This window comes from Ictidomys tridecemlineatus, chromosome 10, assembly GCF_052094955.1.
Source record: "Ictidomys tridecemlineatus isolate mIctTri1 chromosome 10, mIctTri1.hap1, whole genome shotgun sequence".
Lineage (NCBI taxonomy): Eukaryota > Metazoa > Chordata > Mammalia > Rodentia > Sciuridae > Ictidomys > Ictidomys tridecemlineatus.
Window position 1 is genome coordinate 138,616,155 of NC_135486.1, and position 22,372 is coordinate 138,638,526.

Genomic DNA, 22,372 nt, shown 5'->3' on the forward strand with positions numbered 1-22,372 from the left:
GATGAGATATGCAGAATGATGTTCACCTTGGTATTATCTGTAAAAGAAAATGCCAATGACAGAAAAGAAAAAGCCAATAACAACAAGAAACAGTTTAGCCTGATGGTAGAGACTAATTGGTCCTGCTTACACCCGAACCTTTGCTTTCTTCCAGTTTCCCACTTACCAGCTATAAAACCTTGGGTAGGTTACTCAGCCCTTCTGTGCCTCAGTTTCCTCACCTGAAAACTAGAGATGATGATGGCCCCTATTCCTAAGTGTGCTGTAGGAACTAAATGAATTAATGAATGGAAAAGAGTGCTATTATAGATGACACATGAACTTAATAAGCATTACCTATTACTACTATTATTGTTATCCAATAACAGAAAACTTAATTGCTTGGGCTGGGGTTGTGGCTCAGTGGCAGAGAGCTTGCCTAGCATGTGTGAGGCACTGGGTTCAATTCTCCGCACCACATATAAATAAATAAAGATTCACCAACAACTAAACAAATTTTTTAAAAAGAAGCTTAATTGTTCTGTACTATAAAACATTCTATTTAATACTCAGGATGACTATAGAAATGTAGGGAAATGTTATAAAAACATGCAAATAGAAATGTATGCAAAATGGTACACAGAGTAAGATTAGAACAATGGCTGGAATGTAACATACCAAAAATAAAATTAACTATGCTTCTCCCCTCCCCCACAATTTAAAAAACTCACCAGCCCTCCCATCTCTCACATTTAGAAGTTTAACAACAACTTCTCCAGGGTGGCAGGTCCTCGTGTTTGCTTACCCAATTACCTGTCCCCCTACACTGCTGGCAAACCCATGTGGTTCTGAGGTGGCTGCCTTAGAGTTTCTCTGGGGAAGGGCAGCACCGTTCCCTGGCCACAGGAGAGAAAGTAACCAAGCACATGTCCACCTTCCCCGTGCAGGTGACAAAATCCCAGCTCAAGGAAGTTGAACAACTGTCAATAGAAATCATTCTGGAAAAGGTTTTCCTGCACAATAGTAAGGGAGGCTCAGAAAGAAATTTCTTTTCTGACCAGATTTCGTCATGGACCTGTAGCAGTCCTCCTGCAAGCAGAAGAAACCACCACTACTCTCACAATAAAAAATACTAACACTTGAGTCCATGAAGTCCAAACTGCTCAATTATCCAATCCTGGAACCTACTGATGTCTTGTTACATGAGAAAATACACTGCCTACAGTTGAAGCCATTTTAGCTACAGTTTAATATAATCACAGCTGAAAATATCCTAATATATCATCAGGTCTGTGGATGAGCAGAGCACACAAAGACCATCACAGTGGACCCCCTCCCTCTTCTCAGTCCTTTACCCGACCCCCCAGATGCACCCTACTTTCCAGCCATAATACAGTGACCTGTCACTTAGATTGGAAGTCTTTTCCGGATATTCTCTTGGGCTAGAAAATGCCACCCTAAACCCCACTCAGTGACTACGAACAGTGACTTCCTTCCCCTACAGAACTGACTAGTGCCTCTTTTTCACTGCCCAAGTTCTCTGTACTCTTCTGCCTGGCAAACCATCTCTATTTAATACACACCTATTACTCCCCATCTGACCACAAGGAATGAGGCACTACTTACCATGTACACACACACACACACACACACACACACACACACACACACAGTTTCCCCAGAACCCTGAGAGTAAGCTACAGACTACTAGCAGGATACTTTCTTCCCACATACTTCAGTATGTATCGCCTAAGAATACTCTTTCATATAACCAAGTACATTTGTCAAATCTAGAAAGTGTAATACCGAGCATATAATTAATATACTGCCCTTACTCAAATTTTATGGTCCCAATAATGTCTTTTGTCATACTCATTTTCCTGATCCAACTCAGAATCCCAGTTGTCCTGCCTCTAGTATCTCATCCCATCAAGAAAAGCTCTTCAGCCTTTGTCTCCCATTACTGACATTTCTGAAGAGTAGAAACCAGTTGTTTAGTAGACAGTCCCTCAATTTTGGGTGCCTCTTCAGGACCTGTCATTGTGAAGAGACTGAATATAATCCTGGATCAAGCAAACAGTTCCATGAAAAAGCACAGGTGGTACCCAGAGGACCACCCCACTATTGCAGGTCAGTCCACAAGTTTTATGCTGCTACGTTGTCCTGAATTTTGAGATTTATTAAGTCTCCAGATACAAAATCATACAAAATAAAGTTCAAAAAAATTTCCCCCACCATAACTAACATTTTGTCTGCTGCCTTCCAGGCTTTGTCCACATGCACACACACTTTCTACTCATCACTCTACAAATACATGTTTTTTTAATGCAGTGCCCCTTAATCCATGAACATGAAAATGAAATTTCATCCAAACCAGAAAGTGGAGCACCAAAATAGAGATTCTTTCCTTCATATTTGCTTGGAGTGGGGATAAAGAATGTGTAAACTAGAAACAAACACACTCCAAATATTTCATACTTAAAGTGCGGAACAACCTGCAGAATTTTCTAACAGGCCCTTTCAAGCATCCCCAAGCACTCCTCCAAGGAGAAGGTGCCAAGCCAAAGAACAGCAGACAACGCCACAAGAACAAATTAAGATAAATTTGCAAAGTTAGGGCCCCGGCTAGGTGTAGGACAACAGAAAAACTGAAAACAGGAGTTCAGATTCTGACTTAACAATTGGTCATGGGTCCTTGAGCAAATAGATTAATTTCTTCATTGCTTTACCCTCATTTGTAAAGCAAGGATAATATTCCAGGGTTTCATGATACACTTTGGACTAAGACATTGTGTGCCATAGATAGTGGTTATTTTATAATATCCTGAAGAACAATTTCTCACCTTTAAAAATCCACCCATCATGGGCTAGGATGTAGGCTCAGCGGTAGTGTGTGTTTGTCTAGCATGCTCTGGGCTTAAAAAAATTCACCCATAATCCTACCACTCTCCAATCTACCAGTTTTCATTTATGGCTTATTCTAGTCCTTACCAAATACATGGTCAATTTTTGTAGCTGGGTACTTTTCTCGGGCTAGTGTTTTAGTTTGGTTTTGACTGGTCTGTCAAATTGTGTCCACTTTGATAACATTTTTTTCTCATTCTATTTCAGTCCAAACATAGATATCTAACAAATGGTGGGTTCAGTAAGAGTTGACTAATTCTTACATCCTCATCCACCACTCCAAACACATACCAAATATACTAGGTGTGGTTTTTTAAAAAGACAAGACAGATTGAAGGGAGATCGGTAGAGTAGATGAAAGGGAAGGGACCAGGACAAAGGAGGAAGGGAAGAAAAGAGGAAACACAGGGAATGATATTGGCCAAATTATATTGCTATATTGTGTGCATGTATGAATATGTAACAAGAAATTCCATCATTATGTGCAATACAATAAAAAAAAACAGAAGAAAATAAAGACAGGACAGGCTGCATACATTCCCTCAATACCACCCTTCTTCTCACAGCTGTTCCCTATACTTTTGTTCAAAAAAACTAACAAAGGAGAGTGAGAAAGCACATCAGGATATTACAACATGCACAACTACACTTTCTACACAACAGTGTCCCAACATGTGGACTGAGCAATAGCAATCTGAGTCATCGGAAGTTCCTAAGGTTCAAAATGAAAGCTACTAATTCCAATCCTGGGTAAATTCCCTTCTCTCTGCCAATCACTAAGGCAAAGCTGAAGATGCACAGATCACGGGTACCCTGCTTTCTGAACTGTTGTCCTTGGCAAGAGATTTCCCGGTCACACATCAAAAATACCAAAAGCCACCTGTCACATTTCCATGGTTAGGGACAAGCGTATTCTCTCTTCTGGAGCTTCCTGGCCACTAACCTGGAGGCCACCCCCTCACTAAGGTAATAAGAGAGAAAACACAAACTACAGCTTTCTAATTTCTGGGGAAGTCTGATGAGGAAAGAGGAAAATTTAAGGCTTTAGAACAGAGAAAGTCATAACCAACCAAAACAACAAAGGACATTTCACTGCTAGCTGGGAAACCTAAACCAGCAGAGATCCTGCTCAGATGATGACCACTTCTGAACACATAAAGATAAATGGTATCCCAAAATGAGCTGTGAGACCATTCTTATTTATCATGATCAGAATTCAAATCTACCTTTTTTTCTTTGTACCTTGAACCTTGGGGCACTTCACCACTGAGCTATATATCTCCAGTCCTTTTTTTATGTTGTGACAGGGTCTCATTAAGTTGCTTAGGACCTCACTAAATTGCTAAGGCTGGCCTCAAATATGTGACCCTTGAACTTGTGATATTTCATCTTAAACAAGGCACAAATAACTAGCAGGTACTTGGAGGAAAAGCTTCTCATTTTACAGAAATATATATCAGGAAGAACAGGTGTAGTCATGCAACCCCTGGTGGTCCCAGCTACTTGGGAGGCTGAGGTTGGGGGAGGGGGGTTGGGGTGTCACTTGAGCACCAAATCAAGCCAGCTCAGGCAACACAGCAAGACTCCATTCCAAAACAAAAACAAAATCACCAGATGAGTAGCTAAGTCAATCTGTCCATCCAAAAACATTTGAAAACTGTTTCAAATATACCAACCAAATTACCCACAAAATATACCTTTCTTCAGAATTTCTGAAATCTCCTCTATCTCAAGATCTTTTTCCTTTGAATTACATTTGGCACCCCAAATTCTCTAAATTACACACCTGGTTTTAATATCAAAACTTGGACAAACCATTTTATCGTATCTTCTATCGTATCGTATCTTTCAGAGTTCTTTAAGGTTTTTCTTTCGGCATTACCTGCACTATAAATGACTACTCAAATCTTTCAAAACTGAGCATTTGATTTAGCCACTCTGGAAAAACTTAAAAGAAGAATTTTAAATTCTTAAGCATCCACTGGACACAACATGAACTAAGACAAAAAAATCATTAGCTGATTTAGCCAATCCACGCTGTATGTGTTTCAAAATATAGTGTTGTATAAAAACATGCAATTTTTACCTGTCCATTTCAAAATTTTTGATGCCTGCCCTCAAAAAAAAAAATCAATACAAAAATGGATCTAACAGGGTTAAAGGGATGCTGAGAAACTCACATCTTAAGACAGAAGGGTATGTGTTTCACAGGGCTACAATTCTTAGACAACCTGGAAACCATTCTAGACCCTGTCAGTACCTTTATCAAGACCTTCTAATTAGAGACAACATGGAAACACTACCTGGTGCAGTAAGAAGAGACCCAGGAAGGTGTGCATTCAGATCACAACTGTCATTACTGCTGCTACCTTCCTGTCCTGCATATGCTTTCCTCGGTGGAAAAACAGAAAGCAGCACCTGTCCAGCAGGGTAGTGGATGGAAGAACTCCATCCTGCAACATATCCAATGTGTACATTATGTACACATGGTGCTCAGCACAGAATCACTGTCACAAGCTCATCTTCCAAGGAAACTGGGACTGAAGATAACACCTGTCAAGAACCTGGCACCCATGCAGGGCACAAAGCAGGCACTCAAAAACCACTGCATTTCTATGGTACAGCCCTGCTATTATCTGCAGCTTTGATGACCTGTGGCAATTCTGGTAAATTAAACCCCACTTTGCCTTGAAAATTCTTAGGGATTATATAAATATATAATGGAATAAACTCCTCAACAATGGAGAATGAAAACACAAGAGAGAATATGAGAGAGAACTCTTTCATTAGCATTTATGCCGCTATAAGTAAGTACCATCTAGCCAATTAAACAAGTTCCCAAAAGACATCTAACATTTTTTTTAAATAATACTATTAGGAAATAATTAAAGCAAATTCCTTCTAAAAATCTTCTGTGATTCAGGCTTCTTTTATGCAGACACACCACCCGCTAATTAGTACAGAATAATGAGGTTTTACTTCATTCTGAACAGTGAGTGATCTGATCTGAGCAAAAAGTTGTGCCCCTCCTCAATGGGCCTCACTAATCCACTGGAGGTTGGCTGGACAGTCGCTGACACTCACCGCCCCCCACAGTGGGGAGGCAAGTCCCTGCTCTGGGCCTTTACTCTGGGAAGGTCTGACTGGCACTGAGACTCCACTAGAAGAAATCTTCCTACCCAGAGGATCATAACTAATTGAGGAAAAAGACAATCCATGGACACCAAGTCACAAACTTAGATTGATAACACACATATCATATTTTACAGCCAAGTGGAATGGGATGAAGATCCATAAAGACTTCAAATAATAGGCAAACTCCAAGTAGAACATGAAAGAAAGAACACTGAGAAAAGAAGAAAAGAAGATTCCAATCAGGCAGGTATGTTAATACAGCAAGCTAAGCAGCCACAAGTTGGTTACTTTGCTATGGTGAGTTCCAAGGAAAAAACTTCCAAAATCTCAGGATCCACACCTGATCAGATAAAGAATGCTCTAAAAGGAATGGACCTCTGGGGAGGATCACTGCAACTATCCACCCACTGCTCAGCAGACAAAGCACAGCAGATGACAGACAATAAGGCCCAAACCCTAGCCTCTAGCATAAACTTAAGTTCTGCGTTGAAGGCTAGACAATAATTCAACTTATTAAACCTGAATGTACAGCTGAACTATGGGACAAATGTCATGTCCCAGAAGTATCCATCCAGGGGTGCTCACATGAAAACCTGCCTAGCAAGTATATTTCAATCTTTTTAAATTACAGGAACTAAAATGTAAGTCGGGGGAAATACCTGATTTATCAAAAAACACACTTTTACAGTTTTCAAGAATCATTTGACTTGTGAAAAGGTAAAGGTAAACTCTACTTCACATGATCACTTACTATCAGAACTTCAGTATTTTGTTTTTTCATTGTCATATGGGCTTCCTGGCCACTCTGCATCAGGTACCAGCAAACCTCGCTTCGCTGAATGCTGACAGTTCATCTTTCATTCAAGAATCCAAAATGGACCCAACTGAAAGCACTCTGTTGTAATGGACCTAAACCATGCCATCCTGGATATGTACTGAGCCTCCTATCTTCATTCTGCACACCAAGAAGTCAGAGGGGAAGTGCCATTCTCAGACAGCTGCAACAACTTAAGTTTCCCAGGCATGGTGTGTGTATTAAAGGATGGAGAAAAGCCTCACAGGTACTAGGATGGAACCAGAGGGTGGCTGTCATAGTAAATGACCTTGCATTCCCTACAAATTATCTCAACTGTTTAGGGCAGGAACAGTAGAAAGGGGCTCATTGTTCTCTCTTGACCATGGCTGAGAGGGGCACCAAGACCCCAATGAGGCACTATTACCAGCTGCCTGCCTACTCTGCAATTAGTAAACTGTTGGGGAAAGAATTATTTTGGCAAGAACAGTCCTGGAAAGGAAAGGCTGAGCTAGGATCCAACCCCTCAGAGCAAGCCCCAGACCTCAGATGCCCTGGCCACACATCAGGACAAGCAAGCAGACCTGGCGGATCAGGTCCTTGGGCCAAATGCTTGTGAGCTATAACAGGCAGGCAGCAACATCAAGTCAGGAGAAAGGGGGAAAGTGCATTCTGGGCATGAAAGTAAACTTAGGTGACAGTGTAAGAAAACGTGTGCACTATTTGGAAGCCAAAAAAAAAAAAAAAGAAAAGAAAAGAAAAGAAAATCAATGCCTTAAGTTCAAAAGCATCCCACTAAAGATAAATCAGAAAAGACTGCATAGCTCAAAATGATGAAAAACCCCCAGGGTAAGCACTAATTACTAGACTATGTTAATAAAGAAAACATAAAACCTCCAATGATTCTTATATTGGGCACAGGTGTGCTACTTTTAAGACTCTGCCAACATACAAGGAAACTTTTTGGAGGAAAGTTTGGTAAAATTAAAATTACAAATGTTGCCGGGCGCAGTGGCGCAGGCCTGTCACCCCAGCAGCTCAGGAGACTGAAACAGGAGGATAACAAGTTCAAAGCCAGCCTCATCACCAACAAGGCATAAGCAATTCAGTGAGACCTTGTCTCTAAATAAAATACAAAACAGGGATGGGTATGTGGCTCAGTGGTCAAATGTGGCTCAGTGGCCCCCGAATTCAATCCCCAGTACCAAAAAATTTACAATTAACCATGAGACCCATTTCTAGGAATTGTTATATACATGTGTACTTAACTTCACAGGGCTACTTATTACAGCACTGCTTGAGGGAGGACAAGACTGGAAATTACCTAAATATCCATCAGTGAAGCAGATTAAATCAGTGACGGCACAAACTCGTACAACAGAACACTAGGCAACTGTATAAAGACACAAAGTTCTTCCCATGCCAACATCTAAGGCCATGTGCACAGTAAGCTACCTCAGTTTGCAAGGAAAAGGCAGGAAGAGGGAAGAAAGGGAACACAACAGTATGTGCTAGAACACAGATCTACACTGGTAGGGAGCATAAACTAGTCCCTGTGTGACCTGGGAAAACAAGGTAAGAGGGAGGGAGGCTCTCAACATCTGCCCTACAATTTTTGAGCCATGTGAGTTAACTACTAAATAAAACTGTTGTTTTTAAAGGCAGCCCCTACTCTGGGGTGCCTGGGCCCAGATTATTAAGTTTCAGCACCTGGTGAGAACATCTGGAATAGTCCCATGTCCTCCAGTTTCCAGTGGGAGTATTTGCAGTTTGAGGTTAAAATTTGAAATGAGTTCAATACTAGTGGGCTGGGATTGTAGCTCAGTGGTAGAGCACATGCCTCTCATGCATGAAGCACTGGATTCCATCCTCAGCACCACATAAAAATAAATAAATGTACTGAGTCCATCTACAACTAAAAAATATTTTTAAAAATATTTCTGGTGTTCACACAAGCTTAGAAGGCTGGAAAAGAAAAAGCACTTTAAAGACGGTCTTTGTTTTTTTCCTAAAGGAATATGACAATCTACATGTAACATTTTGTACCCAAAGTAGTAGCAGAATGAGTGTTTCTCACCTTCAGAAATCTGACATCATTTCAAAATACTCCAAGAAACAGTGGTTAGCTGTCAAGACTTGTAGTTTCCAGCACATCAATGAAAAACCTCTTATAAAAAGATTGTTAGGGTCTGGGATTGTGGCTCAGTGGCAGAGCGCTTGCCTCACACGTATGAGGCCCTGGGTTCGATTCCTCAGCACCACATAAAGGTATTATGTCCACCTACAACTAAAAAAATTTTTTTAAAAATGTTAAAAATGGAGCTTATCCAGGCTAGAGGATTTTAAGCTTGAAAGGCCAGCCTGGGAATCTCAGTGAGACTCTGTTTCAAAAAATTTTTGAAGATGGTGATGTAGCTCAAATTCCCAGAACCATTAAAAAAAAAAATGATCTTGTAACAAAGGAAGTGGGAACTGGATAACTGGACATAACAAAAAAACACAATCACATTTTCATATCTCTGAATAGCACCTCTCAGGTAATCTGTACTTTCTTTAAAAATTCAAGGTTTGCAACAGGAATTTATTAAAACTCTGCCGTCACCATGTCACAGATTATCCTAATCAAAAATACAAATACTCATACATGCACATATTCAAAAAGGATGTTCTGATTTGGATTAGTTTTTAACTAGATTTTCATTAGGTTTGTGTGTGTTGTAAATGCTGGAGATTGGACACCCCCACACACAAGGACCTCATGTATGATAGGCAAGCATTCTACCACTGAACTATATCCCCAGCCCAGATTTTGGTTTTTTTAAAAAAGCACTTGCAAGAATATAAAATGAAAGAGAAGTCCCAAATCCCCAGTTCCTCAATTCCCTAAAAATACTTAGAGCTTGTTATCTGAAAACTTTTTACACTGCATACACATTAGCATACATCTTCTTACCCCTGGAAAAGGTTCTTATTTTTATTCACCCTTTTCTTTAACAGGATTTTGGGGTCATCTTCAGTGTTAACAATTTTAAGGTTAATTACTAAATTAATGAAAACTGTGCGGTTAATGTGAATGTTCTTCCAAGGCCCACCAAGCGAGAAACTGTTTTTCACTCTGCTTGGTGTAGGCTGTTAAGCTACAGATATCTGTATATCAACTAATAAGCCAGATTTTAAGAATCTTTTCCAGGAACTGAGAAACTATAAACACACCACTAGTGTGAACTGGCTGCATGATATACATTTTGATGACAGTAACAAAACCCCTAACATCTAAGATGACATGAAATTAGCTTTTTTAAAACCTTCAATTCTGGGCTGGGGTTGTGGCTCAGTGGTAGAGGGCTTGCCTAGCATGTGTGAGGCACTGAGTTCAATTCTCAGCACCACATATAAAAAAAATAGATAAATAAAAGTCCATCAATAACAAATAAAAATATTAAAAAAAAAAACCTTCAATTCTTCCTATTTACATAGTACAAACAGTAAAATCATTCTATTTATCTAAGTACAGTACCAAAACACTTTACCATTAAAGTAAGATTTAGAATAAAGTCCAGTCTTCTGATATTAATACCTTTTTAAAAATTTTTTTTAGTTATACTTGGACACAATACCTTTATTTTATTTGTTTATTTTTATGTGGTGCTGAGGATTGAACCCAGCTCCTCGAACATACTAGGCGAGTGCTCTACTGCTGAGCCACAACCCCAGCCCTGATATTAATACTTCTAATAGTACTAAGGTATCTATCAGTGCAAAATGCACTTGTGTAGAACATCACATATAAGCTCTTTTGGGTAAAGAGTATATGGAGGGACAGGGGTTGTGGCTCTGCAGAACATCACATATAAGCTCTTTGGGTAAAGAGTATATGGAGGGACAGGGGTTGTGGCTCAGCGATAAAGCACTCGCCTCACATAGACCCTGGATTCAATCCTCAGCACCACATAAGAATAAATAAGTGAAATAAAGGTTAAAAAAAAAAAAAGAGTATACGGAGACTATATTTGCTTAGTGATGCATAGCACATCTCTTAGAATGAGATCTAAGCAAAGTTGAGGCAGGCTGCTATGGGTAGGTGATTCCAGAGACAAAGGAGGAAGGCTTTTCACCAAGTCTGGTTTTTTGTTTTGTTTTTAATTTTGAAGCATATAAATACATTATCTGTTCAAAAATAACTTTTAACATTAAAAAAATCTATCTGTACCAAAATTCCCTAACATCTTCAATATAACCACTAATTCTGATTCTTGAGCTGCTTTCATGTGGCTCTTTTCCTCCCCAAAATGGGATTAGGGGTAGAGAGGCAGTAGTCAATCTTCTGCAGTTCTGAGCTTAGATGGAAAAGTGGACTTTGGGAAAAGCTGATCCATACGTCTAGGAAAACAAAAAAAAATCATGATAGCATCTCCCCAGTCACTTTGGGCAAGGTCAGTATTTCAAAAAACTGTATTGTTCTTTAAGCCCTAAAAGACCTAGACTCCCTGATTTGACATCCAAGGCTCCTGTTAACCTTACCTCATCTCCAGATGCCCAACCTGCCTCCTAAAATCAGTTCCCATGTTCCCCCTCTGTCAAGTTGCCCACCCACCTGAAACACCCAGCTCCACTGGTCAGACAATGACCTCAGTTTGAATGATAGTCACTGGTGGGGACTGGCAGGCTGCCTGACCACACCACTAAATTCTGAGTTCCATGAGGCAAGAGAAGCTTCTGTCACCACTGTTATCACCACAACCCAATAGAATGACCTGCATATAATACACACTGAAATATTTGTCGCATGAAATAATGAAGCAGTAGAATTGATACAGGATCCCAGGCCCAAACAACTCCCCCAGGGCAGTCTCCATCCTCACAGAGGCAACAGGAAGTTACCTAAATTTTGGTGGCCCAAAGAATATAATCAAAAAGCAAAACCAGTGTTCACAAAAACTATTAAAACAACAATCCAGAGGTTACACCTCCAGACCTTCACACTTGCTAATATGCCATTCCCTATGCCCAGAGAAGTACCACCTGCCATCTCCTCTTCATCCTTAGGCCCAAGAGGCCTCTCCCACAGGCTCAGTCGCTGTCCTGTACACTGTCATGCTCAGTGCCTCCCCTCTAAAGTCACACCTGGTGATACTTGGCTTCCCAGGAATTCTTTCCCCCGACCACAAGAAGGCAGAGTTCAGGTCTGTGATGTCCCCACTAGATCATCAGGGCCCATACAACTATCTACAAAATATTTTCTGAGGCTGGGGATATAGCTCAATTGGTAGAGTGCTTGCCTCACATGCACGAGGCCCTGGGTTCTAATCCCTAGCGCGAACACACACACACACACACACACACACACACACACACACACACACACACAGTCTTCTTGCAAAATATTTTCTGAGTGGATAACCCATGAAGAGAGTAACTAAAGCTATAAATATTTCTGAAAGTGTCTTCCATCTTTAAAAGATAGTCCTTTTAAAAGCGGCATTTATTATTATTCCTGCAGGTCATAATTATCTTAGAGTAAAAATTCAACTAACAGGAGAAGCACATGTACTTAGAGTTGTACTACTACAGTAGTCACTATTCACATGGGGCTATTTACTTAATTAAAATATTTTTAAATTTAAAATTTAGTCTCTGGGGCTGGAGTTGTGGCTCAGTGGTAGAGTGCTTACCTTGCACATGTGAGGCACTGGGTTCAGTCCTCAGAACCACATAAAAATAAACAAAATAAAGATATAAGAAAAAAAAATTTAGTCCCTATAGAATACCAGGCACATTTTAATTAACAACGCCAAACGTGGCTCATCATTCCAGTCTTCGGTGGTGCAGACAGAGAATATGTCCACTGTCACAGACAGTTCTACTAGACAGTGAGGACCTAGAGATTATCACCAGTGTCATCTCTCAAACAAGAGAAATGCCCAGATCTTCTCTGGCTGTGGAGATGGAATGCTTTTTCCTCACATACCGGAGACTAAGAAAGTTATCAGTGAGAACTAGAACACTGACTTCTCCTTCTATCATTTGAATGATTCCCTGAAGATGTTTCAAGATAAGTTCAACTATTTTGAAAGATAAGTCCTGCTCTTCAAACAAAACCCAACTCCCACAACAGTAGAGGAAGACCAAAACAACACAGAAAAACTATTAATATTTTATGCATTCAGTTTATTTCCAATAAAAGTTACTTACTAAAGGTTTAAGATTAAGTATAAAGATACTCACAAATCAGGAGGGAAATTCTTTGTCCACACTGGGATAATTTCTACTAGTAAAAAAATATAAAGGACCACACCTATAATATCTAGGAGAATGGAAAAAAGAATAATCTCCTTTGAAAGAACTTCCCATTATAGAGTTTGTATGAAAAGGAAATTCTCAACACAGCCTAGATCTGAACCCATTCCTCTTGGAATTAGTGGGAGCCAAACTAAAGAGGAATGAAGTCTCACTGGCACTCCTTTCAACCAGTCCTTTTGGGACAGTGATCCCAAAGCCATTCTCTCCTCTGACTCGGCTTTCCAAAAAGAAAGATGATTTTTATCATTTCTCTATACTTGCTTTTTCTTTCACTCTAAGGTCTAACCTAAAATAAATCACGTCCTTGTTATGAAACAACAACTAGAAAAAGTTCCATTTAGTTAAGATTTCAATTTGCCATGAAGAATAGCTGCACTGCCAACACAGACTAATCAAAGTAAATCAAACTATTACCAATTTTGTAGGATTCCTGAATCCAGCTCTTAATTCATTCTTTTGCAAACTGGAAACTGAAACTGCAATAGACCTGGTACTAGAAGCAAAAGAAGCAGAAGCAACAGCTTCCTATTTACTGTTTCAGTAAGAAGCTTCTGCAGGTCTGGCTCTGGCTTAGGTCCTCACCTGTATCATTCCAATCCTCACTGGCCTGAAAAGTAGGTGGTGTCTGATATTTTCCCACACAACTAAACAATAATAATGGCTGTCTCAACAGGCAGTATGCCACGCACCATAGTAGCCCAACACACACAAAGTTAATCGAAGTAGGAAAAAGTGGAGTACAGCAGCAGAAACCTCTCTCTTCTCTCTCATTCCCTCTCTCTCTCTCTCTCTCTCTCATCCCCCCTCCCACACACATATCCAAGTGCAAGTACCCCTTGTCCCTCAAAACTCAGAGGTGAAAGCTTTAGCCCCAGTCATGAGTGAGTAGGCTGGGAGCTCAGCTTGTGCGTCCAATGAGCTGAAGCTAGGGCTCCTTCCCGAGTATCACACTGTGTGCTCCCAGTATAAAAAGCACTGACATTTCCTTCAACTCTGAGTCATGCTTACAAGGTTCTACTTTTAATCAGGTGACAAATACTCAAAATATTTTAATCCAAAGGAATTGGGTCAAGCTCTTATAGTCCATAATTGTCAAAGCAAACCCTAATTATTAGATTCCTATAGTTCCCGAGAGTCATCATTCAGTTTGTAATCAAAGACCAAAACTCGCTCTGCTGAAATGTTGTACAAGCCGTCTCCACAGACTGTCATAAAGAAGAGCAGCTTATTTTTCTTGATATTTCACTGGAGAGTCTAACTATAAAGTTAAGACATGTACAGGTGGTACAGTTTTAGTAAGAAAAAGCCTAGCTAGTTATGGGGAGGAGGGGAAGCTTAAATACTATAAAAAGAACTTGTGCTTTAACAGAATTGTACAACCCCGTTAAACAGCTCATTTTCTATGATTACAGATTATTTAAGTTCAAAAGGCTGATTGAGGTGAAGATCCAGAAAATATCTACTATCCAGTAAGGAATACGATAAGGTATATTAGCAAGACTAGCAAATTAAGACATTTCCAAACAGTAGCAGATGGAAACCCAGAGCTGAGAGGAGGGAGGGAGGGAGGCAGAGGTACTCAAGAACAAATATTCACCACTAGATTTTACTGTTCTTGGAAATGGCTGGACTAAACACTCCTTTGATTAATGTAAATGAAACATAGGGAGGGAGACACATCACAGAGGCCAATAGCCAATATACTTAAGGGTAAGTTTAAAAAGGAATTAAACTTTTAAACACAGCTCAAAAATAGTCTTGCTTCCTAAATTTAGAACCAGAAAATAAATACCCTGAAGGCAGTTTTTCAAAGGTTAGCAACAGTCATTCTCCACATTGTCTAAGAACTTTAACAAGGGCAAGGGGCACCTTGCTTACTTCCACATCTTCCCCACACCCTTCTGTAAGTGCCACACTCAGACAATACTCAGACCCCTTCAAGAAAGTCCAAACTCAAATGCAAGACTGTCTACTCCAGGAAGCTTCTACAGGACCCTGCGATCCCTCTTCCAGCACTCAACAGAGAAAGTGAAATATGTGAAAGCTTATTACCTGTGGGGTACTTGTGCAATGCTTACACTTCCCATCAATGTCAGAGTTCTCTTGAACACCAAGCTTAATACAGAATGAGGAGGGTAGATCTCTTCCCCCACTTGAAGCAGGAGCTGTGGATAGGCCACACTAAAGCCCGTGGAAGATGGATGTATTCAGAAAAGAAGGGATACACACAGAGGGAAAGGCCTTAGTGGCCTGAAGGTAGCTCAGGGCATGTGTGCTGAAGCCAGAGAGCATGCCCAGGAGTGTGAAGGTTTCCCAGAGACTGACTGGGACAACTAGAAGAGGACTTAGACAAGGGTCAGAACCTGTAGTGACATCCAAGGACACAAGACTGTCAGGTCCAGGATGCTATTCCCAACCTAGGAGGCCAAGAAGACAAGCAGGTTTACCCAAATGCGTGCCTGCATAGCAGAAGAGGCTGGGGAGGCAGCAGAGAGGGGAAGGGAACCAAACTACTCAAGGCCCCCAACTCCAGGGTACTGCCCCAATCTGGGCCCCAGCCCTAGACTTCTGCAGGAAACAAATACAACCTCTTTGGATTGCCCCACCTGAGTGTGTTTTACATTCTTTTCTCAAGTTTTGCCTCAAAGTCTTATTAATAATGTTCTAAGCTACTGAAGGAAATCTACCAAAATCCTCTGGTACGCTGCTATTGCCCAAAGTGTACCTCAAATTGAATTATAATATATACAGCAAGAAACAGAATCAGATATTCATTTATTGCTTAAATAGTCCATGGACTATGTTTCAGAATTATTAAGTATTCTCAGAACACATGACACACTTAAGTTTTTTCTAATTTTAAAATTTCATGGCTATCATGTTCTCACTTAAAAAAAAAAACTGGGGGCATAGCTCAGTTGGTAGAGTGCTCACCTCAAATTCACATGGCCATGGGTTCAAGCCCCAGCAACACACACACACCCACACACACACAAACTTAAAAAAAAAAAAAAACACTAGAAATGGAGGCAAAATCAGCGGCACTGATTACAGAATTCCTGGCTGTGTGTCTGGTAACAGGCTACACAACATATGTGCCTGCAAAAGGGCCTCTGTGGACGTGCACACAAGACTATTGTCGCTGTTTCCAGAATTACTAACCAACAGGTCTCAGTTCCATTGGGCCAGCACTCCTAGCAAGTCAGGCAATGACAAGGCACACCTACTTTTCCTGGTAACTGCAAATGCTAGATTCAGATCAGGCCTCTTCCAGACACCACCACAGTCCACCCTCAGATGCCCTTTGATATGGAAATCATTATGATCTCCATTCTACAGCTGAGAAAACTGAGGCTCAAAGACCTGATGTGACCCACCCCAAACACCAGCCAACCACAGCACAGAATGAGAATACTGTAGATGCCATGGGATCAGCAAAAAGCAAAATGGTCAGCAAAGAACCAAAAGAAATCTGTTTACGAAGTTACCTAGCTTTTTGTTAAACTTACTTGATTTTAAATGATGTATAAAACTGTTAAAGAGAAACAAGAGGGACAGAGGAAGAGGATCCTACTAAACTCCAAACTGTTCATCTCACCCTGCTGCCCCCTGGCTTCACCTCCTGGTGAGTGTCAGGGCCAGCACACAGCATGGGCTCAGAGCACAGCCCAGAGCTCTCAAATGGGTGAGTCCCACCATCACATCAAGGTTATCAAGTAAGGTCATGGCCAAATCTCCTGGATGTCATAGAAAGGCACAGCTATGCCCATTCATTTACACACTATCTATGGCTGTTTTCTTGCCAAAATGGCAGTGTACAGTAGTTGCAACAAGAGACCAGATGGCCCACAGAGCTGAAAATATGTGCTTTACAGAAAAAGTTAGCTGGTCCACATATTACATAAAAAAAGTTGGGTTGTTTTTTTTTTTTCTTTTTTGGTGGGGGGGGGGGGTACCAGGGATTGAACTCAGGGACACTCAACTACTGAGCCACATCCCCAGGCCTATTTTGTATTCTATTTAGAGACGGGATCTCACTAAGTTGCTTTGCACCTCACTATTACTGAGGCTAACTTTGGACTCATGATAACTCCTGTCTCAGCCTCCCAAGCTGCTGGGATTACAGAAGTGAGCCATCATGCCCAGCATAAAAAAGGGATTCTATTGATAACAAGGTTTGTGAATGGTGTAAACTCCAGTCCCTCAGTGCCCCCAGCACATGAAGGCTCTGGAAAGTCCGCACTACAGCCCTCAGATAGAACCAACAGCCTCTGAGCACAAAGCCTTTTTTTGGAGAAACACCTCTTAACATTCCCTCTAATTTTCTGGAAGACGCTCCAAGTGCTGGCTGCAGTAAGATAAAGAGGTGGTGCCCTCACTAATGTGACCCCAAGAACTAAACTGGAAAGCTTTCCTAGTCTTTACAAACTCATAATAAGGTACATTTCACCTAAACAAAGTAAGCACACTTCAGCCAAACGCTAACAATTTTGTTTTCAAACACATTAAGTAAAAATACAAAGTCAGCACTTGTAGAGGCCCAAGTAAAGACATACTTTAAAACACAATTGTAACCGCAGATCTTAAAAGTGTAAAAACACAGGCTAAAGATCTAAGCATCAACTTCCGACTGCAGGATTAAGCCAAGTCATTTTCAATTATGTTTAGGAATCAGAATCAACTCCGAAGGTTAAACAAGGAGTGATACCCACCTTCTGCTCTGTCTGAGGCCCCCCTGGCATGCTTCACACTGACTGGCCTTAACCTATGAGGGGCTTCCAGTGGAGCCACAGGCATTCTCCATCTTGCCAAGTTATTAAAAAGTTCCCCCCACCTTTTTATTAGAGCACGATAGTTTTACATATTAAGTAGGTTCATTTTGACAAAATCCTTCATACATGGAATCTGATTTACTCCATTTCATCCGATGACCCCAGCTTTTCCCACCCCTCCTCCCTCTACTCTTAAGATCTTCTTTTTATTTCTGATTGATGCTTTCTACATATACATAAAGGTGGAATTTACTGGGGCATATGAGGCAAAATCATGAGAAATCCTGACCCTCAAAAGTCTCCATAAAAGCTTTTTCTTCCTATTCATACAGGACTTAGCGATGAGGTAAAACAACTTTAGTATTTCTCAATTACCCCTTGCAGTAAATAGGTGTGTGAGCCCTCATGATTCAAATGGAGGACAACACCTGAACCAGAAGAAAAGGGGATCCATGCTAGGAAAAACACACCCTACTCCCCCACTCCACCATAGCCAGTTATAAACTTTCCCCACAGGGTTTTAATTAACTGACTGGAGTGATGGTACTGAAACTTGCCAAATACCAGAGTCTCGTGGGTTTGTGATTCAAGCAAATTCAATGTTTATAGATGTAGAATTACAAATTAAATATACAGAATTCTTTAACAATCTAGGTTCTGATTTTGACCCTTCCTATAGCTTTAGGCAGATCACCTCTCTGAAACCAGGATCCTCACCTAGAAAATAGCAGTAGTAATTTCTTCTCTCCCCCCACCCCCCAGAATGGAGTGAGGATCACAGGGAGATGACAGGGAGAAAGCACTCCAATATGTAAAGTACTGCACAGGCAACCAAGATTGTCATCTGGCTATAAAAGATGTGTGGGTTGGTAATTGTATCCATCACAAGAAAATTTAAAGGGATTCATGGTCTGGTGCAGAGTTGTCCCAGTTACTTGGGAGGCTGAGATAGGAGGATCATTCAAGCCCAAGAGTTCCAAGCCAGCTGGACAACATAGCAAGACCCCATCTCTTAAAAAAACTTAAATGTTTTCAAAAGAGCATTCACATTATAAAATGTATTTACAGCTCTTTAGGATAGGATGAAATATACCTATGTTGTGTTTTCACAAAACAATTTTTAAAACTTTTTAAGTTGTTTACTTGTACAAATTTTGCCACAATAAAGTTGACCAAAAAAAGAAGAAAGAAAAAAGTCTACCACTTGCTCATTTATTTCTCTTACCCTATTCATCATGAATCCCTGCTGCTGAAATACACTGGTACGTTATTTTATTTTGGACATGTTAAAGAAAAAATTTTCTAAAATATACAACCAACTACATAGTATGGGTAACAAAGTCCTCATTTCTTATTAAAGGGTGCCAAGAAAAGGAAAATTGCATCTGAGACACTGTTTAAGACTCCAATGTACAACTAAAAAATGCTACTTCATCAACATTGATACCATGAAACTCTGCCACTCCAGAGCTGCTCCTTTAGTGGCATGGCAAGTACTGCTTCTCCTTCTTTCTCTTGCTACTCTCCTCTGGAGCACATTCCCTCTTTCCACATATTCTTCACAAGCTCTCCCCAGCCTTCAGTGGTGACTACTGTCGGTCACTAGTGACAATGGCATTCATCACTCAGATGCCACTTAGCCCTACTAGAGTACACTGCAGGCAGTGCCCTGGCTGGTAAGCTCCATAATCAGAGTCACCCTCTTAGGCTTACTACCATCCCTGTGGTCGCACCTAAGGAGTACCAAGGGATTCACAGGCCAGTCCTCACAAAACTCCATGTTACTCCTGTTTATAAGGCTCCAAGGCTGCCATCTCCCTCTCCTTCCAACCCTACATCTCTTCCCAGGCACAGAGCACCCCTCCCTCAAATTTGATCATGTGTGCAAGACACACATCTTGCTCCACTAGGCTCAATATACTCCTGGAAGCCCAAGACATCTTCTCACTAAAAAAAGATTAAGTCCCTCAAGAATGTTTTCTTAGGCCTCTCTGTCCCAACTAACCAAACACCTTCACTCCTTTCAATGTATTTAATATAAATACTTAAGCCCTTATTTGCTTAATATGCATCCTTAAGATCTCGGTCCATCTCATTACTGGATATATTAGACTACCAGTTACTCCTGAAGATTTCCCCTTGTTTAAGGTGCTCAGGAGTCCACAACACACCCTTTCATGATAATGTGATGGTGATTTATATGTAACCAAGGACTCAATTTAAATATGATCATTTTAGTTTTTGGATGATTTAGATTAGAGCCATTAAAAATGGTTACTTTTTGTTTCTCATCTGGAAATAAGATTGCTCTGTAACTTTCCGGGCTCAAAACTGGAAAGGAAGGGGGGAAAAGTACTTACCCGTGGAAAGTCGTTTCTGATAACCTCTACTGTGATTAGCAGCACACTAATAGCTGATAGCTCAATAAGAGAAACCAGGGCTGGGGATGTGGCTCAAGTGGTAGCACGCTCGCCTGGCATGCGTGCGGCCCGGGTTCGAACCTCAGCACCACATACAAACAAAGATGTTGTGTTTGCCTGCCGAGAACTAAAATAAATAAATATTTAAAAAAAAAAAATAAGAGAAACCACCCCTAAAAGGCCATCTATTTGGGGCTCCATCTTGGAAACGGCTTGATGTATACAGTAGGTACAAGAACTTGCCTAGTATTATCTACATTTCACATAATTGACGACTTTTTACTCAAACATGGTGTGATTAAAGAAGCAAATGAAATCTGTTCTGCAGAAAAGCATTTTACCTATTGTTTTTCCATACTTCTCACATCGGTAAGTTGATTTTATAAAATTAAAGTCAAACTCAACTTTTTAACCAGTTAAAAAGAAAAGCATTATCAGTGACTTTTACACTTGAGAGTCATTACTCCTTCCCACTGGTGAACAAATTTTAATTCAACAAGAATCTCCTTTAGACTAATTTTTTTTAAAAATCATTTTCCTCATTTCTACATTAACTTAATATTACATGACACCTTTCACAGCTGGATTCCAGGAACTGTAGTCACACTGAAGCCACAAAATTCCAGTTTTGTTTCAAAAGTAGAAATAGATTTTTGAATACATTAGTGGCCAGTCACAGAAATAGTTTCACAAGTTGAACAGCTGTGTCTAGCACGAATCTGAAGGCAGCAATGCAATTCAATTTGGACCCATTCATCAGAAACTGATTTTCGGATGCTACCACTATAAGACTGCGCTGGAGGAGCCAGGCTGCGCTGAGATGGCAGCGTTCGCAACAGCGCCTAGTTTCCACCGCAGAGGAGAGCTTCGAAGAGGAAGCAGGACTCGCTGGTAACGTTCCCAGGAACCAGCCCAGAGCAACTCGGAGGGACTGAATGAACTGAGCACGCTTGCACACCTGATATCATTCTCCAAGAAAGTTTCTAAGGAAGCTGCTTCATGAGGGGAAAAAAGATGACTTGGTCGGTATACTTCTAATTTCTTGAAAAATCAGAATCCTTACATTTCTTAACATTTTTTTTTACATCGATATGGTAAATGCAACGCAAGCTCAAAGGCAGACTGAAGTCCGGAGGGATTTAAAAATTTGCCAACTTTGTTTTAAAGTTAGATATGTAAATGAAACACACCACAGACACTTTGATGACATCTTGGTAACCGAGTTTGGGGTTTTGGAAAAGGAACAACTAGGTGACCCTCCCCAGAAAAAGTTTTCAAAATAACTGCTCAGCGCGTTCCAAGGCGCACATTCCAAGAAACTTCCCAGTCCGCACTCGAGCAGGCTGCGGAGCCCCGCGACTGCGGCCCGACCCGCACGCCAGCGGCGCCGCAGCCCGCCTGGCCCGCCCGCGGCGGGCGCTGACAGCGCGCCGGCCCCCGCTCACCTGTGCTGTCATTCGCCGAGAAGCCGGGCGAGCTGAGTTTGGCTCGTTTGGGGTTGGGCGGTCCGTCCAGCAAGTTCTCGGCCATCTTCGCCCGCTCGCGGAAGCAGCCCCGAGCGCAGGGCCGGGCGGGGGTCGCGGCGGCTGCGAGCCGGGGCGCGGGGCGCGGGGCGCGGGAGCGCGGGCCGGCCGAGGAGGGCGCAGGCCGGGTGGGGGAGGCGGCGGCCAAATCTCAGCCTCAGCAACAGCGCCCCGCAGCGCTCACCGCCCGCCCCCGGCCGCCGCCGCCGCCGCCGCCGCCGGCCGCGGCCCCCTCATGCCCTGCCCGCCTCCCGAGCGCGACACTCCGCGGCGGGGGCGCCCCGGCGGCCCGGCCGCCCCCCCGGGCCCGGCTGGCAGCGACGGCGCCCGGCCCGGCGGCTCAGGCGGCGCCCGGGAACATGGTGCCGCCGCCGCCGCCTCACTACCCCCCCGCGCCCCACTTAATGAACCAGCCCGGGGCCTGACGCCCGGGGGGCTCCGGGCTCCGCTGCCGGCCCGCGGCCCGCCGCCGCCGTGAGGAAAAACAATGCGCCGAGCGGAGCCGCCGCCGCGCCGCGGCCCCCCCACCCCGCGCCGCCGCGGCCG

General features: G+C 42.0%; 1 protein-coding gene across 5 annotated transcripts in view; it reads right to left on the minus strand.

The window, feature by feature from the left end:
* Crebbp (CREB binding lysine acetyltransferase) overlaps nucleotides 1-22,005 on the minus strand; it is a 132,287-nt gene extending 110,282 nt beyond the window's left edge. For 2 of the 5 annotated variants that reach the window (XM_078024537.1, XM_078024536.1), the window contains exon 1: nucleotides 21,749-22,005. In XM_078024537.1, the coding sequence (XP_077880663.1) occupies nucleotides 21,749-21,833 (85 nt within the window). In that variant the 5' untranslated portion in view covers nucleotides 21,834-22,005. The remainder of the gene's footprint in view (nucleotides 1-21,748) is intronic. The other 3 variants (XM_078024538.1, XM_078024535.1, XM_078024539.1) reach the window with 3 other exon arrangements.
* Nucleotides 22,006-22,372: the final 367 nt, after the last annotated feature.